General features: G+C 34.8%; 5 protein-coding genes across 5 annotated transcripts; 2 read left to right on the forward strand and 3 right to left on the reverse strand.

Moving 5' to 3' along the window:
• Window positions 1–1,721: 1,721 nt before the first annotated feature.
• On the reverse strand, window positions 1,722–2,720 carry MONOS_12093 (uncharacterized protein; the record flags this gene model as incomplete). The annotated part of the gene is made up of 1 exon (XM_067864682.1): window positions 1,722–2,720. The coding sequence occupies one exon, from the start codon at window positions 2,718–2,720 to the stop codon at window positions 1,722–1,724; it is 999 nt and encodes a 332-aa protein (XP_067733156.1).
• A 4-nt stretch (window positions 2,721–2,724) lies between these two features.
• On the forward strand, window positions 2,725–3,231 carry MONOS_12094c2 (uncharacterized protein; the record flags this gene model as incomplete). The annotated part of the gene is made up of 1 exon (XM_067864684.1): window positions 2,725–3,231. One exon carries the CDS (start codon window positions 2,725–2,727, stop codon window positions 3,229–3,231), a length of 507 nt encoding a protein of 168 aa, XP_067733157.1.
• A 3,294-nt stretch (window positions 3,232–6,525) lies between these two features.
• Window positions 6,526–8,160, forward strand: MONOS_12095c2 (uncharacterized protein; the record flags this gene model as incomplete). Its single annotated transcript, XM_067864686.1, has 2 exons — window positions 6,526–6,748; window positions 7,838–8,160. 2 exons carry the CDS (start codon window positions 6,526–6,528, stop codon window positions 8,158–8,160), a joined length of 546 nt encoding a protein of 181 aa, XP_067733158.1.
• Window positions 8,161–12,156: 3,996 nt separating this feature from the next.
• Window positions 12,157–13,999, reverse strand: MONOS_12096 (uncharacterized protein; the record flags this gene model as incomplete). Its single annotated transcript, XM_067864687.1, has 1 exon — window positions 12,157–13,999. The coding sequence occupies one exon, from the start codon at window positions 13,997–13,999 to the stop codon at window positions 12,446–12,448; it is 1,554 nt and encodes a 517-aa protein (XP_067733159.1). The 3' UTR covers window positions 12,157–12,445.
• Window positions 14,000–15,299: 1,300 nt separating this feature from the next.
• Window positions 15,300–15,638, reverse strand: MONOS_17167 (uncharacterized protein; the record flags this gene model as incomplete). Its single annotated transcript, XM_067870061.1, has 1 exon — window positions 15,300–15,638. The coding sequence occupies one exon, from the start codon at window positions 15,636–15,638 to the stop codon at window positions 15,300–15,302; it is 339 nt and encodes a 112-aa protein (XP_067733160.1).
• Between the last annotated feature and the right edge of the window lie 1,062 nt (window positions 15,639–16,700).

Below are 16,700 nucleotides of genomic sequence, written 5' to 3' on the forward strand. Positions count from 1 at the left end.
TTATTATTATGATAGTTTTGACAGCTTTTCACTCAACACATTTCAATTCAAAAGAAAATTTGAGATTTTGAAATGAAAGTTGATAACAATATGAGAATGTCACAAATGAAGTTAATAATTCAAAAGTGATATATTTTAAAACAAATTACCCATTTTTCAATATCTGCCTGGCGCATCACACCATCTTCGTGATTCTTATCGATGATATCAAAAATGATACTCTCATGAAAAAACGAAAGATGAGGTATCTTGAAATATTAGTTTTTAACCAACTGCTAAGTTTCATTAATTATAATAAATTGAATTTGTTCAACAAAAAAGATGTTTCTTTTCGGGAAGAACAACTTTCAAATAATTGAAAAAAGAAATGGCTGAACAGGTCAACATCAAAACAATTATCCTTATAGATATTAGTGATTATTTTTGATATCAAATTTTTTTCTTTCAAAAATTTCGGTTCGAAAATTTTCCTTGGATATCAACAAAAGAACACTGAAAAATGAAAAAACTCATAGAAGACATCTTCATCTTTATTTGAGTGAAAACATTTGTTTTTGGAATAGTTTTGATGATTTTTCAATTTGAATACAAAATCTCTTCCCAATGACAAACAAGCTTAGAAAAATGAACACCCCGAAAAAAGTTATAATTTCAAAAATAATCACCCACATTTGTTTTTGTTTTTATTCAAGTGAAGAAACATCAAAAATCAAAATTATTGAAATTTTTGTTAAAAACTTTTTTTTTTTTAATTTTTAATAATTTTTAATTTTTTTTTGATAAAAATCATTCGTCGATATATCATCTCACACGGAATATCAGATATAAGTGGGGAATTATAAATATCGCATTTCTAAGAATAAATCATCAGTTATTGTGAAATTTATTGATGTTTGTGGTATTTTTTTCCTGATGGAAAAAGCAACATTTACTGAAATAAAAAATCTGATATGATCACCAAAAATTGAGCAAAAGCAAAAGTGATCATATCAATTAATACTGTATTTCTGGTGAATTTATTTTATTTGAAAAAAAGGATAAAACTGTATTTGTATTGAATTATCAGTTTCCAATATTTAATAATTAGATTGAAAGATAAAGATAATTTGTGATTCATTATCGGCAAAGGAGATTACGGAAAATGGATGCTTTATCAACTTAATTCGTTAATTTTGATAATTCTTTTGAATAAAAACTTTCCATTTCTTTGCGTTTTGGTATCTAAGAAAAATAAACAAAAAAAATAGTATCAAAATCAATTGCTCAGCCAATGAAGACAATATCTAATCATTGCCAAAATCTTTTTTAATCTCATTCATTTTTGGATACATTTTTTGTGACTATAAACGATTGTGATTATTAGCAAGGGTCAAAGAGAGTGCATCTACAGCCAAGCCTGTTATAGATGCGATTGTGAATATTATATTTTTTTTTGATTTTAAACCAAAAAGCCATAACAATTTCATATTTCCATTCCTGATTTTTTTGAAACACTCAAATATATACATTGTTTCATCATTGTTAAAGTTTGTATTTTTTTCCTTTTCTTTTTCTTTTTAGCTTCATTGAATACTTTTAAAGTATTACATAAGCAAACTATTTCGATTTTTTTAATCAAAATACTATTCTATTTCACTTTTTCTAATACAAAAGACAAAAGCTCACAACAGGCAAAAAACTTTGTACCAACAATGAAAAGTGCTCAAACAATAAACATAATCTCAATGATGTTTACATTGTGAGTCCGATATTTCCAAAGATGATGAATTCTCTCCTGTTCCAATAACTGAAATCTTCTTTGATCCAATCTCAATAGTTGTTGCTTCGCTTTGATGCTTCCCTTCCATTAATGTGATTGCCAAACTAATCTGCACCTCACACATCTCAAACGCCTTCTTCACTGTCAGACACGGATATGTTTCATTTGCCCCACACAACTCAAAACTATCATTTCCATTCACCGAAACATATAACGTCTTGTCCTTCAGCCAATCCTTTTTTGATGTTTGATCAAATGTCCAGGCACCTGCATTTGCATAATTGTGTGCATAGCACATTCTCTTGTCATCTGTGTTTGTGGTGTAGCATTCATAGAATGGATTTCCAGAATCCAAGTACAAATTGTTATTATCGTAATATATTGCATCGTGCCCATATGGTGTGGATGCAGATCTACACTTGCAATCGTGAAAAAATAAGAAGAAGCAATATAGTTTATTATCCGGTGCCGTTTCTCGATTTGGATGCAAACATAATCCACCTCCATTGGATAATGCAAAACATGAAATAAACTGAATGGTACTCATTTTGAATTGTGTCGCAGGAACGGTAACGCAATACATCCCTCCACCAATCGTATTTGTGACTGAGCATGAAGTGAAACTGCAGTCAAACACACACGCACTCTCCCCTTCCCCATTTTCTGTTGGAATGCATCCTGACCCTGAAACACTAAAACTGTACAATCGTAAACCACCACCTTCGCTGTTAGCTTTGCAATTCTTAAATTCGCACCCACCGATCCGAACACATTCCAAAATCGAATAAGCATACATTCCTCCTCCGTAATGGTTTTGTGCTGTGCAAGCATTGAACACATTATTTTCGATATATACAGATTTGATTGTATGACATATAATCCCACCACCACGGCTGTACGCAAAACAATTATTAAACAGACAATGCGAAACTGAAAGTTCTCCAGAATTGAGATTGTACATGAAAATGGCCCCTCCACTCGATTTTCCATCCGTCCATGAATCACTTTCTCCTGTTGTCCTCGATCCACTCCATTCGCACCAAGTGAATGTATTCGTTCCATTTTCTGTTTCGTTTTGTCTCCCTGGAGTCAACTTTCTGTCTGAAGTTCCTTCACAAACAACATTTCTTGTCCTTCAGCATTTAATAAAAGAGGTGTTTGAAGCAGTCAGAGAAGCCAAGGGATTGTTGAGGGAAGTGACAATCCCGCCATCATACGTATCACAAACTGATGAGAATGAGCAACTATTCATCAAATATGTGGTTTGGGATGAGGAAGTGGTAGAAGGCGAACATGCGTCATTTGCTGTTGAGATGTTGAAAAACGTGAGTTGTGAGAAGGAAACAAGGGGAATGAAGACTCATGAGAATAATTGGCAAAAAGAGGAGAAGTGCAACTCACACACAAAAATACTATCTTCGACGCTGTCTTCTCTTCCTCTGCCTCTTGGAGCAATCTGGCAAAATATTTAATAAATTCAAAATCCTTCTTCCCGCCTCTTCCGCTGCTTCTCAAAGGGATATCCATAAGAGAAAAGCATCTTTTTTCTTCAGTGCCACCAAATGGATACGGAACTCCAATGTTATTTGTCAACTGTTTTCCACAGAATCTCTTTTTCTTCTGTTGTCATTTCCTGTCTTCTTTCCAAATTCAATTTTCTCGCATATATTTTGAACACATGCAAGGGCTCCGGTATCAATAAAAAAACAGAAAAAAATAAAGAAAAATTACAGACAACGAAAATAAATATATTTCAATATAAAAAAAGATGAAATTAAAAAACAAAGTATTTTTATAAAAATAAAAATTAATAAATAAACTGTTCCTCTTTCTTTTTGCAATCTTCCTCTTCTCCTTCCTCTTCTTTTCCTGCCAGCCCCAGCCTATTCAGCATTGCTTTCCTCCGTTCTTCACCTCGCAAACAGACCTCCCAGCCCTGTCACTTCTCAATGCTTCCAATGCTATTTCGTGCTATCCTCTCATTGCGCCAGATCAATCTTCACTTTTGTCAATCATTTTCACAAAAAAGCACATATCTCTTTGAAAATAAAACCATAAACAAACAAACAAATAAACAAATAAACAAATAAATATCGAATTCACAAACGCAACATGTGTCAACATCCAGAAATGATAACTGCCCCCCTTCCGCTTCCCTTCCCCTCCTCTTCCCTGTCCTTTCCGCTCAACTCTCCCTCCCCCAGCAAAGCACACGACCCACACCCTGACCATTTGCTTCATCGCAGCAACACCAAAACCCCAAGATGTCACCTCTCTCAGCCATCATTCACCCCATTTTTCTGCCATCTTCCTTTGCTCTTTCCTTCTCATCCCATCTGCTCCCCTCTCCTGCTGCCAATTTCCAACACTTCCACAGCCTTCATCTTTCTGTTGCCTCTTCGCCTTTTTCCCTCCTCCCTTTCATTCCTCTATTGATTTATTTCATTTTTTCATATGTAATTTTCCATTTTTCTCTCTTTCTCTCTCTAAAACATCACAATTCCCCAACCAACACTCTTCTGCTAGCATCCATTTCATTTGCAGTGTGCAACACTGCCCCCACCGTTACTGCCCGCAATACACATTATCCACAACAAATCACAAGAATCAAAAAAACATAGCAAACACATCCTAACAACCTGCTGAAAACAAAAGGCAAAACATCCTCATCTTCTAAAATTTTCTTTCCTCTTGTCCTCCCTTCATCTCCACAATTCTCCCCAAAAAAACACACAAAACAATCCCAATTATCGAATTTGCCAACAACCCAGACATCAAATCCCTTTCAAATTCAAAACACCCACAACCACCTCGCCGTAATGCAAATAACAGCCGTCATTGCACATCCACCGGCCTTTGCCTCAGTGCTCGGAGTGTACCGAGAAAAATACAATTTGTCTATTCCAGTCTTCAATTATGCATACGATCGTCACAATTTTGAAAAAAAAGAAAAAACTGAAAACTACCTTTGTAAATGGGAGGGCATCAGACAATAATATTTTATGGTGGATTTGCTGAATTATTGTTTTTGAAGGCGTCTTGTGCGACTGGGACTGGTGTTGAATTTGGAAAGACTTGAAGCGATTTTTTGTACAAGAAAGGGGATGGAGCACCGATGCTTTGAAAATATTATATATATCACGGGATATATGTATTTCTGATAATTCTATATAATGTGAAGATATTTTCATCCGTATCCTTCCCCAAGTCATGATTCGGACAATTTTATATTAAAAGTCAATTTATTTTTTTGAAGAGGACAATAGCAGGGAATCACACCAATATTACCTACAAACAGCAAATATTAAAACATGAGGATTTTTTTAACGAAAAATTTCACAGTTATTTTTGATGCAATATGCAATGGGTCGAAATGCAACGAAAAACGAGTTTTAATGGAGCAGAAATTCATGGAGTCGGAAAATGCCAAATACAAAAAGGAAGTGTGACCAATTTTTCTGAAAAGGCTGCCTTTTTTTTAAAAGAGGAAGAGGACATTTTCAGAAAATTTGTTGGAGGGATTGGAGTGGATGCATTGAATGGAAAATGGAGACAAGTGGCTGAAACAAGAGATTGGCGGTTGTTGCTGGACGAATGGATTTTCTTGGGTTGATAAGGACAAGACAATATTTTTATGGACTGAGAAGAGTAGTGGAACTAAATTTGATTGCTTGGTTTGAGAGCGATAATGCAAGAAAAACAGGCAGTTCGGCGTAATACAAGCAGCTGGAGGCAAATGACAGGCAAAATGGATTTGAATCATTTTGCAATCGCCTTTGGCATTGTATCATCGAAGGGTTATCCATTGAAGCAGAGAACGAGGTTTTTTTTGAAGCAATCTTCGACAGAAAATATCCGACATTAAAGATCTTTAAATCCTCTTCTACACTTTCAGTCTCATCGTTTTCTTCATCTTCATCCCCTTCATCTACTTCATTTCCTTCATCGAATTCTTCTCTGTCATTATTTTCAAATGCATCTCCTCAACAAAGAAATTATATATTTTTTCACCCCTTCTTGGTCATTATCTTCTTCTTCTTCACCAAATCGTTTTGAAGGATATTTGTTGAAAGAGTTATTTGAGAAGAAGCAGAACAGGAGAATGGAAATAGGATGTTTTTTTGGAGAAGCAGAAGAGAAGCAAAGCTGTTGAATGAATGATGGAAGATGGAGATGAGGGGAAATGGGTGCTTTTGCAGAAAGAAAAAATGATCTAGAGAAGAAGAAAGAAGAAAGAAGAAGAACAGAAGCAATGAAGAATAGAGATTGTCAAAGGCATGAACACATAATTTTTTTGAATAAAAGAAATAACATTTTATCAAACTTTTCTAATATATATTTTTATTTGAAATTAGGATCTTTTTGGAAGAATATCTTCGTTGGTTAAAAGCGCGAGGGATGAGGAAAGATGGATTTTGAGGCGATCCCGGGAAGATGGCAGAAGGCAGGAAATGGAATGGGCATAGATGAGTGAGCAAAGGGAAACATATGAAATGTGTGGAAAAGATGGGATTTGCGAAATGGAAAAGGTATTTTGAAAAGGGGGAGGGGAAGCGATAAAAGATAGAGAGAAGAGAAATTGATGATAAGGCAGAAGGAGAAATTTGAGAAATAATTGAGAAGAAGAAGGCATTAATAAGAAAACAGATTGAAAACGGATGAAAGGCGAGGAAATGGAGGAAAAAGGAATTTGAAGATAGAATGTTTTGAGGAGCATTTGCAGAAGAGTGGGAAAAAGGGAAGAGGATGAAAAGTTTGTTGTGGGGATGGGGAAGGATATTGAGGCAGGGGCATTTGATGTGAGTGGGAGCATTGGGGCGTTGACAAACATCACATTGAAAGGATGGAGAAGAGGGGGAGAGATATACTCGGGAAGGCTGTTTGGAGGGAAGGGATATGGAGGGGAGAAGGGTGGAGATGAAGAGAAAGGAGGAGAAAGAGGAGAAGGAGGCAGAGGAAGAGGAAGAAAAGGAGATGGATATGGAGAAGGTATTGAAGGGAGTATTTCGGTGAGTGAATCACGATTCTCTTCTTTTTGTGTCTCATCAGCCCCATTCCTGTCATCCCCTTCAATACCCCTTGTATCCCTCTCCAAACTCACATTTTTCAACATCTCAACAGCAAATGATGCATGTTCACCTCCAACCACTGCATCAATCCAAACCTCTTGTTTTATGAACAGTTGTTCATTTTCGTCTGTTTGTGATGCATATGATGGCAGGATTGTTCATTCCCTCAACAATCCCTATGCCTCTTTAACTGCCTCAAATACCTCGTTTGTTGGATGTTATCGGACAAGAAATGTTGAATGCAGTGGAACAGCAGAGGTTCCTTTGAAGCCAGACAGACAGAACGAAACATTCAATGGAGCTAATTCATTCACTTGGTGCGAATGGAATGGATCGAAAACATCAGGAGAAAGTGATTCATGGACGGATGGAGAATCGAGCGGAGGGGCAATCTGTGTGAATGGTTTATCATCTGCCTCTGTGTCTGTTTCCCATTGTATATTTAATAATTGTTTTGCATACAGTCGTGGAGGGGGAATAATGTGCGCAAGCATAAAAGAAGTTAAAATAGAGAACAACTCATTTAATGCATGCACAGCTCAGAATCATTATGGGGGTGGAATGCTTATTTATGCGATTTCATTGTGTGCTCGAATCAGCGATTGTGAATTCCAGAATTGCAAAGCAAATAGCTATGGAGGAGGGCTTTATCTTAATAATTTTAATATTTCAGGAACCGGATGCATTGAAGCAGAAAATGAAGGAGGAGAGAGTGCGTGTGTGTTTGACTGCAGTTTCACTTCATGTTCGGTTACAAATTATTATGGTGGAGGCATGCGTTGTTACAATGTTCCTAATCAATTCAAAATGAGGAGCATTCAATTTATTTCATGTTCAGCATTAAGAGAGGGAGGAGGATTATTATTACAGCCAAATCGAGAAACAATACCAAATGATGGAATTCATTGTTATTTTTTGTTCTTCCATGAATGCAGCTGCAGGGATGCAAATAATCCACGTGGGCATGACGTTGAATATGTTGATTATTACAATCTGTATTTGGAATCAGGAAATCCATTTTATGAATGTTACACCACAAACACAGATGAGAAGAGGATCTGCTTTGCATACAATTATGCAATTGCAAATGTTTGGACATATGACGAAATATCAAAAAAGGATTGGCTGAAGAGAGGGATTCTCAATCGATTTGTGGCAGTGAGTGGAGGAAACGCAGAAGAGTTGTGTGGATTGGATGAGTCAAGTGCATGCAGAACCATTGGTGTTGCAGTTGAAAAGAGCGTGATTCAAGTGAGCCTGTCAGTCACGCTGATGGGAGGGGATCACACAAGCGAGACAACAACTATTGAGATTGGAACAAAAAAGATTTAAGTCATTGGGAAAAGAAGAGGATTCATCATCTTTGGAAATATCGGACTCACAATGGAAACATCATTGAGATGATGTTTATTGTTTGAGCACTTTTAATTGCCAGCACAAGATTTTGAACAAAACATTTCAAGGCAATGGCCATGTGGATCTGCATTCTGTGCTTTGGAAGATGTTGAGCACCTGAGCCAGGAAAGCACAGAATGAATGATCGTTTTTGTTTCTTGAAGTGCTGAATGGCGATGGGAAGAGGAGTGCTTTCCACTTAGATCTGAGCAATTGGTTGTCATGTTAATGCTGCTGAAACGTATTGACAGGCAAAAGGGGTTTGAAGCATATGAAGCGGAAGATGGCAGGTTAAAGGTGCCTTTGAGGAATTTACTTGAACGGTGATAAACAAATGAAGTGAGCCTTGGGGTTTGTTTGTTATTGGATGGAGAAAAGTATTGTTGGAAGAGAATAAGAGTGAAGCAGCGTTTGATTTGTTCATTAATTTTAGAAGAGTTTTCTTTTTTTTTTTTTTTCAATTTTTGCAAAAATCAAATGTATTGCCATTTTTGAGATATTTTGTGCTTATTATTCTTTTTCTTGAGTAGTTCTGATGATAAATAAGTGTGCAAAAATTAAAATTGACGAGATAAAATGTTTTAGGGATAATATGAATTGGGTATTGGATATGGACAAGGAAATGGGGCATTTCAAACATTTTCATTGAAAAAAGTATCTGTGAAAAAGAATGAGAAAGAATTATTGCAATGAGCCCAAAATGGAGCCAAGAACAGAAAATATCGAGACACATCCAAACAGTTGTTTTAGAAAAATTCTTTATTCCAACTGTTCAGAGAGGATCAAGTCAAATGTGAAATTGAATTTTGTGTAAAACTCGAGAAACATTTTCAAATCATCAAAAAGAGTCAGTTCTGATATGTGAGGATTTTGAAACACAAAAAAAAGGTGACTTTATTTTTTCTCTATTATTATTTTTAAAACGACGATTTTCATTTTCATTTCCTTAATTTTTTGATTGTTTCTGAGGATTGTCAAAATGGTTCGAAGAGATGATGAAAAGAGAAAAAAAATGAAGATTTGGACAAGCGATGCAATCAATTCAGATTAAAAATACAACAGGAATTAAATAATTTGAAACAGGGGTTTTCAACCTTGTTGGCTGTATCATGATTCAATTATCATCCAAATCACTTTCTTTTGGAAAACACAAAATTTTTCAAATTTTTTTAGAAAATGAAACTGAGTGATTTGTTTTCACATCATTCTTTTTCTTTCAAGAAATTTTAATTAAAGTATTGTTTTTATTTTTAACAAACGGATATGAAAAATAATGAAACAGCCTATTCTCAAGTTAATTATGTTCCGTTACATGTTTGTGGTGAATGCTTTATAATGAAAAACATGTTATTCTTTTTGAAACATCGCAAATGTTTGATTGACAAGTGGGAACACAAAACATCATTTGATCTATTTTGAAACAAACTCTTCAAACTGTTCAAAGACACAATAAAAATGAAGTGGTCTTGTCTGCATATTGAAACTCGTATTTTTATTTATTTTGATTGGACGGTTTAAAGAATTTAGCAAATTATAACTTTAATAATTAATTGAATGAATTCAAAATACTTAATTGATTTCACTCTTTATTTGCGATTTAAAAGAAATATCCTTATTTTAGGAAACAAATATTAAAAACACCTTTTAAAAACACAAAACTTTAATTAATAACTTTTTGTTCATTTTTTATTCCTTTTAACATTCAAAGGAGTCAAAATCATCTAAATTTTTATTGTCATCTTTCATTAATTATCTGAATAAACGATTCACTTTTTTTCTCAAATGACAATTATTCTTCTTCAATTTTTCCAGTTTTCATCTTGTGTTTTTCATAAATCTCATCCCATTCATCAATAAGTTTTTCTTATGAAATTTCGAATACGAAAAAACCGAAACAATGTGAGTGTGAAGGAATGAAGTATTTAAAGACTGAGGATGTTTCATTAACACAGATCCAGATTCATTGCTGAGGACTCAGCTGTTAATGAAGGCTTTTTTGATGACTGAAGGGGTGAATGCTGTGTGAAGAGCTTGTGGTAATACATCTGCAACAGCTGTTCTTTTTGAAGATGAAAAGGTGGATGATGGGGAGCTGTAATTGTTTGAAAGCTCCGACTTCAATACTGCAAAAACACCTCTGTCCATAGGCTGCGATATGTGTGTAGTATGTGGAACGAAGGTTACGACGTCTATTTCAGCTTCTTAAAACTGTCTCCATATCGTTGGATCTTTCCTTGATGAATGTGGATCAATGAGAAGAAGGCAACGATAAGATTCTTTTGTGGGATATTTTTTTCTGTCAATAATTGAAGACAGCAAAATTTTAAGAGTATATATACAGAATGATGTTTATTCTTCGTGCCATTATGTTTGGACAAATGTTAAGAAATGATGCGCATAGTAAATAATGTTATTATTGAAAAGTTACGCTCATCCACAGTTCGTCTGAAGGATGAAAGAAGCCTTCAGCAGCAATTCCATGTTAACATCTGCATCACCTTGAAAAAGGTGTGCCCTCGTTAGTCAGAGCCCATCTTTTTTTTTTTCATTATTTCCTTTTTTTTTATTTTTATTTTTATTTTTATTTTTTATTTTTTATTTTTTTTTTTTATTTTTTTTTTTTGATAAAAACAAACACCTTTTTAAATTATGCTTATGAAAGGATAACTTTCCAATAATTCAATAATTTCTTAACATAAATTTCATCACTATATTCAATCAATAAACCTTAATTAAATATTAATTTATTAAAATACTATTTTTAACTTTGACAAAAGTCCTATCATTTTTTGAAAATTATCATCAAAATTTTCTTATTCATTTTTTTATGTTTAAGAAGCTTAATTATCAGTGTCTCATTTTTATTATTTTTCATTTTTTAAAAGCTTAAAAACTGTGTGATTATTCATGTTCAATATAAATGATAATTTATGAAATCATAACATTTTTGGTAGTGTTCATTTTTAAAAGGTTGTTTGTCACTGGGAAGAGATTTTGTCTGCAATTTGTGAATTTTTCACAATTGTTTAATAAATAAATCTTTTTGTTCAAATAAAGATGTTGTTGTTTTTTATAGGCCTTTTCACTCTTCAGCGTTCTTTTGTTGATATTGAAGTTTTATTTTCGATTCGAAATTTTTGTATGAAATGATATGATTTCAAAAATAATCACCCATATATATATATATAAGTTATTCTTTTTGAAAAGTTGCATATGTTAAATATCCAGGACAAATGAGAATGTTCCTTGTTTGATCAATTTTTGCAAAAAAATCAATCAAGATTTTCCACAATTCACATATTCTCGCTTCATATAGGTTGTTTTATTCAAATTTGCAAAGTGATAAAGTCTGATGGATTTATCACCAAAAATTATCAAAAAGGTCAAAATTTTATATAACCCTGATATTAAACATTTGCGACTTTTCAAAAAGAATAACGCACACACATTTATATTATCTTTCATTTGTCAAATATTATTGTCACGCTCAGAAAGAAAGGATTAAAGATGTGATCCACACTCAGAGAAAAGAAATGATTAAAAAAAGAAATACATCCACTTAAAAATTCTTTCACAGAGAATTGATAAATCAGTGTATTAATAATAATTGTCTTTTTTAAGAACCGAAGTGTTTTTGACAACGATTTATTTCTTTGAATGACAAAACTCGTTTTTTTCGCGTTTCTTGAGTTTTGGAGATTTTTCTCTTTTCTCCATCGCTTTCATCAATTTGCACGCTTTCTGATAATTAGTGTTTATTGACTGCATTCCAAAAAGGCAAATCTCACAGCTCACTCATTTTATTAAAAATTAAAAAATTAATGAATGAAAAATCGAAAAATCATTAAAACGCACTTAAAGCCCCAAAACAATGATTATTGTGGATCTTTTCCAAATGCTTTTTGATTCAATGAAAAATCAAAAATCCTTTTGATAAAAAAATTTTTTTTGTTTTCCTGACCATTTGTAAAGAATTGACAAAACCAAAAATCTTCTGATACAAAATCTCAAAGCAACTTCCACTCTCCTCTCGAAAATTAAAAATAGCAAAATATATTTCGTCATCTCAAAGAACCTTTTCAGCCACTTCAATAAATCTCTCCCCAGAATATTCATCTCAAAACACTCTCCATTTCGTGTGACTCAGCTTTCATTGTTCGCTTTATCTTTTCTTTTCATTCCCTCTCTCACCCCACGGAACACTTTCTCTTCCCCACAATCCTCACAATTCTGTTTCACAAAACTGCAGCCGTGTAATATTCGTGTCTTTGATCTCCACACCAACCATCGACAGTTGTGACAGCACCACCACAAACACTGACGAAGACATCACATAGCCTCCAGTTTTACTCGTTGTGATCACAACATCCTCCAATGAGAGTGACCCACTCCCATCAGACACCACAACCACACTCGGAGAAGAAGGATTTGCACTTGAGTTGCAGTCAACCTTCATGTGCAATAAACCAAGATGACCTGTTGACACACTGAATAGAATTCCTACCGATGAAAGTGCCCCTGTTCCAATCAAACTTTTATCTTTGCCTTTCCCAATGACAGAAATCTTCTTTTCTCCAATCTCAATTGGTGCCACCTCGCTTTGATGATTCCCTTCCATCAGCGTGATTGCCAAACTAATCTGTATTTCACACATCTCAAACGCCTTCTTCACTGTCAGGCACGGATTTGATTCATTTGCTCCACATGACTCTAAATTGTCATTCCCACTCACAGAAACATAAATCGTCTTGTCCTTCAACCAATCCTTCTTTTCCGTGTGCTGATATGCCCAAGATCCTGAACTGGAATAGTTATAAACATAACATATCCTTTTATCATTACTGTTTGTGGTGTAGCATTCATAAAATGGGTTTGAGTGTAAATGTGAACTGTAATAGTCCAGATAATATACATCGTGTCCATATGGTGTTGAAGTTGTTCTGCATTTGCATTCATGGAAGAACAGGAAATAACAATAGAATCCATCATCAGGCTTTTCTGTTTTTTCTGGTCTGAAGCATAATCCTCCTCCATTTGCAGCTGTTGAGCATGAAATAAACTGAATGCTCCTCATTTTGAATGCAATTGGGATTCCATAGCAACGCATGCCTCCGCCAACCGTATTAACAACTGAGCAAAAAGTGAAATTGCAGTCAAATACGCACGCACTCTCACCATTATCATTTGCTGCTGGAATGCATCCAGTTCCTGAAACGTTAAAATTGTTAAGATTAAGACCACCTCCGCGTTCTCTTGCCATGCAATTCTGGAATTCACACCCGCTGATCCGAACACATGTTGAAATAGTAAAAACGAACACCCCTCCTCCAATCCATGTTTCAGAAGCACAAGCATTAAATGTGTTATTCACAATCTCAACTGATTTAATGCTATAGCATGAAATCCCTCCGCCTGCGTAATACGCAACACATCCCTTGAATGCACAATGCGAAACTGAAACAGTAGCAGACGATTGACCGAACATGAATATTGCGCCACCGTTCGAAGTGCCATCGGAATATGTTTCACCTTTTCCTGTTGCCTTCGATTCACTCCATTCACACCAAGTGAATGAATTAGTTCCATTGTCAGTAATGTTCTGCCTCCCTGGCTGTTTCTTATTATCTGCAGTTCCAGTGCATTCAACATTCCTTGCACGACAACACCCAACGAATGAGGTGTTTGAGACAGTCAAAGAGGCCAATGGACTGTTCAAAGAAGGAACAATTCCGCCATCATATACGTCACAAACAGACGAAAATGAGCAACTATTCATAAAACTTGATGTTTGGGATGAGGAAGTGGTAGAAGGTGAATATGCCTCATTTGATGTTGAGATGTTGAAAAATGATAATTTGGAGAGAGAAGCAAATGGCATCGAGGGAGTTGAGAGGAATGGAGTTTGACTCACTCACTGAAATGCTTCCTTTTTTGCCTCCTTCTCTTCCTTTCCCCTCTTAGAAAAATATCGCAAAATAACCCAATATGGCTGTGCACATTTTTCTATCTCTTCTGCCCCTTCTTCATCGTCTGCTTTCCCGGTATTCCTTTTCCTTTTGTTTCCATCTTTTGCTCCTAACCTTGTTCCATTCGCATCCATTCATTTTGAATATTCACGCAAAAGCCCCTGCTATCATTAAAAAAATATATATTTAATAAAACAAAATTTATAAAAAATACAAAAATATAAAATTGTAATAAAAATTTCAATTAATTAATATGAAAAGCCCCGTACCATTTTCTTTTCACCATCTTCCACTTCTTCTTCTCGACTTTTTCTCAAATTTCTTCTTCTGCTATATCATCATTTTTCCATTCCCTCCTTTAACTTTTAACAAAATTCGTCCTATATGCCTTCCAAAACATTCAAAAATATATCTTCTTCTCTTTTCCTTTCATTTATATTTTGCGCCCGCTCATCCCTCCATGCTTCCCTCCAATTATTATATCCTGACTTCTTTTAATGCATCCAATATCCCCTCAAACCATATTCCTTGTTCATTTCTTGTCGTTGAACATTCTTTCAATTACCCAAATGTTTTCAAAAAAAAATTGAAATATTATAATAAAAATAAATAAATAAATAAATGACAAACCAATCCATTTCATATCGACCAGCCTTCGCACATTCCTTCTTCTTCTCAAAATATTACTCCCTTCTGCCAATCAAACTCCCCTTCTCTGTCTCCGCTCCCAATCTCACAACTAATGATATATCTTCTCTTCAACCCCACAAATCATTCTTCTTTAGTCCTCCGTTTCGCTTCCATTCGAATAATTCTAACATCTCAAACTACCTCTTTCTTCAAAAAAAGAAAGAAAAGAAAGAAATGGAAAGGAAGATGAACAAAACAAAGTTGCTGAAATAGAAGTTGACAACGATGAAATTATCTTTGATGAAAAAGAAGAAGATGAAGATGATGAAAATATCAGCGAAGCTGACTATTTAGGATTCTGCGAAGGGAAATTATTCGAATAAAAAATAGAAGAAGGAGACAACTGAGGAGAAGAAATCGAAAAGGTTTCGGAGAAATACAGAAAAATACAGAAAAATGTGGAGAAAGTGAAAACTGTTGCTAGGGCTGAGGGATATGAGTGAATGAAGGCAAAGAAGAAGAAAATGATGGTGAAGAAGATGGAGATGAAGAAGATGGAGATGAAGAAGATGGAGATGAAGAAGATGGAGATGAAGAAGATGGAGATGAAGAAGATGGAGATGAAGAAGATGGAGATGAAGAAGATGGAGATGAAGAAGATGGAGATGAAGAAGATGGAGATGAAGAAAATGGAGATGAAGAAAATGATGGTGAAGAAAACAATGGTGAAGAAGATAGAGATGAAGAAAAAGACAGGAATGTTCGTGTTTCAGTGTTTTGGAGGGTACGGCACTTCATCCATTGCAACAGATAAGTCATTCAAAAATCAACGAGGTTGCAGAAGACGAAGATGAAAGCAGCCGAAATAAAACCAAAATGATTTTTGCTGTTCTTCAGCAACGTTGTTGAGGAAGAAAGAGGTAAAAAACAGAGGATAAAAAATAAAAAATAAAAAAATAAAATAAAAAATAAAAAAGAAGTTGGCACTCATTCAACAGGGGTCGTGTGTTCAGATCGCAATGTGAATTGCAATGTGAATTGCAATGCCATCTTCAGCAACCGAGCCGCAAAAGTCGATGAATTGTGCGCAAACACAAAAGAAGAGCGAAGCAACTGACTTTGCCAAAAGGCAAATGAAGAATGCAGAGCGAGCAAAAGAAAAAAGGAATCTCCAACTTTTCTGGTGCTGGCAGCTGCTGCGTTGAGCCAGACTGACATTTAAAAAAAGATAAAATAAAATAAAAAATAAAAATAAAATGGTGTTTGTCCTGCAAAAAATCAAATGGCAGACACTTTGAAGAACAAAATCCACATCCGGATGACTCCAGTTTTGTTTGGTCCCCAACTTCTGTCTGATGGTCGATTGTTTTTGTTCAAAAACGAAATTAGAAATGGACTTCCTTCGCTCAAAGAAAATTCCACAAAGCATGGGCACACCTTTTCAATGGCAAAAGAAGATCATTGCTCAAAAGGAATGCCATTCTCCAATTGCACTGCTTTGCATTGTTTTCTAAGTTTTTATTCACAAGAAATATCCTTCCCTCGATATTTCCACCCACTTTTCTTCCAAAAAACTGTTCTCCCTGCCTTATGCTTCCAAATGCTATATAATTTTGTGCAGATTTTGTCCTTCACAGAATTCCTTCTTTTTAACTTCATTTTATAATATAAAAGTCGAATTTGTTTTCACCTCTTCCACCAAATAAAAAATTATGAAAATCATGTATCTTCCGTAACTTCATTTATTTCCCAATGGCTATACAATAATCAGCTCCATTCTCATCGCATTGCTCCACAAAGCGGAGATTGGCCATTTCAACAATAAGCAGGATTTCTGGACTCTGGAGAGGATACGGATGGAAATATCTTCACAATCTAAAG

The sequence above is a fragment of the Monocercomonoides exilis genome (assembly GCF_001643675.1).
Source record: "Monocercomonoides exilis strain PA203 chromosome Unknown scaffold8-1962414, whole genome shotgun sequence".
Classification (NCBI taxonomy): Eukaryota; Preaxostyla; order Oxymonadida; family Polymastigidae; genus Monocercomonoides; species Monocercomonoides exilis.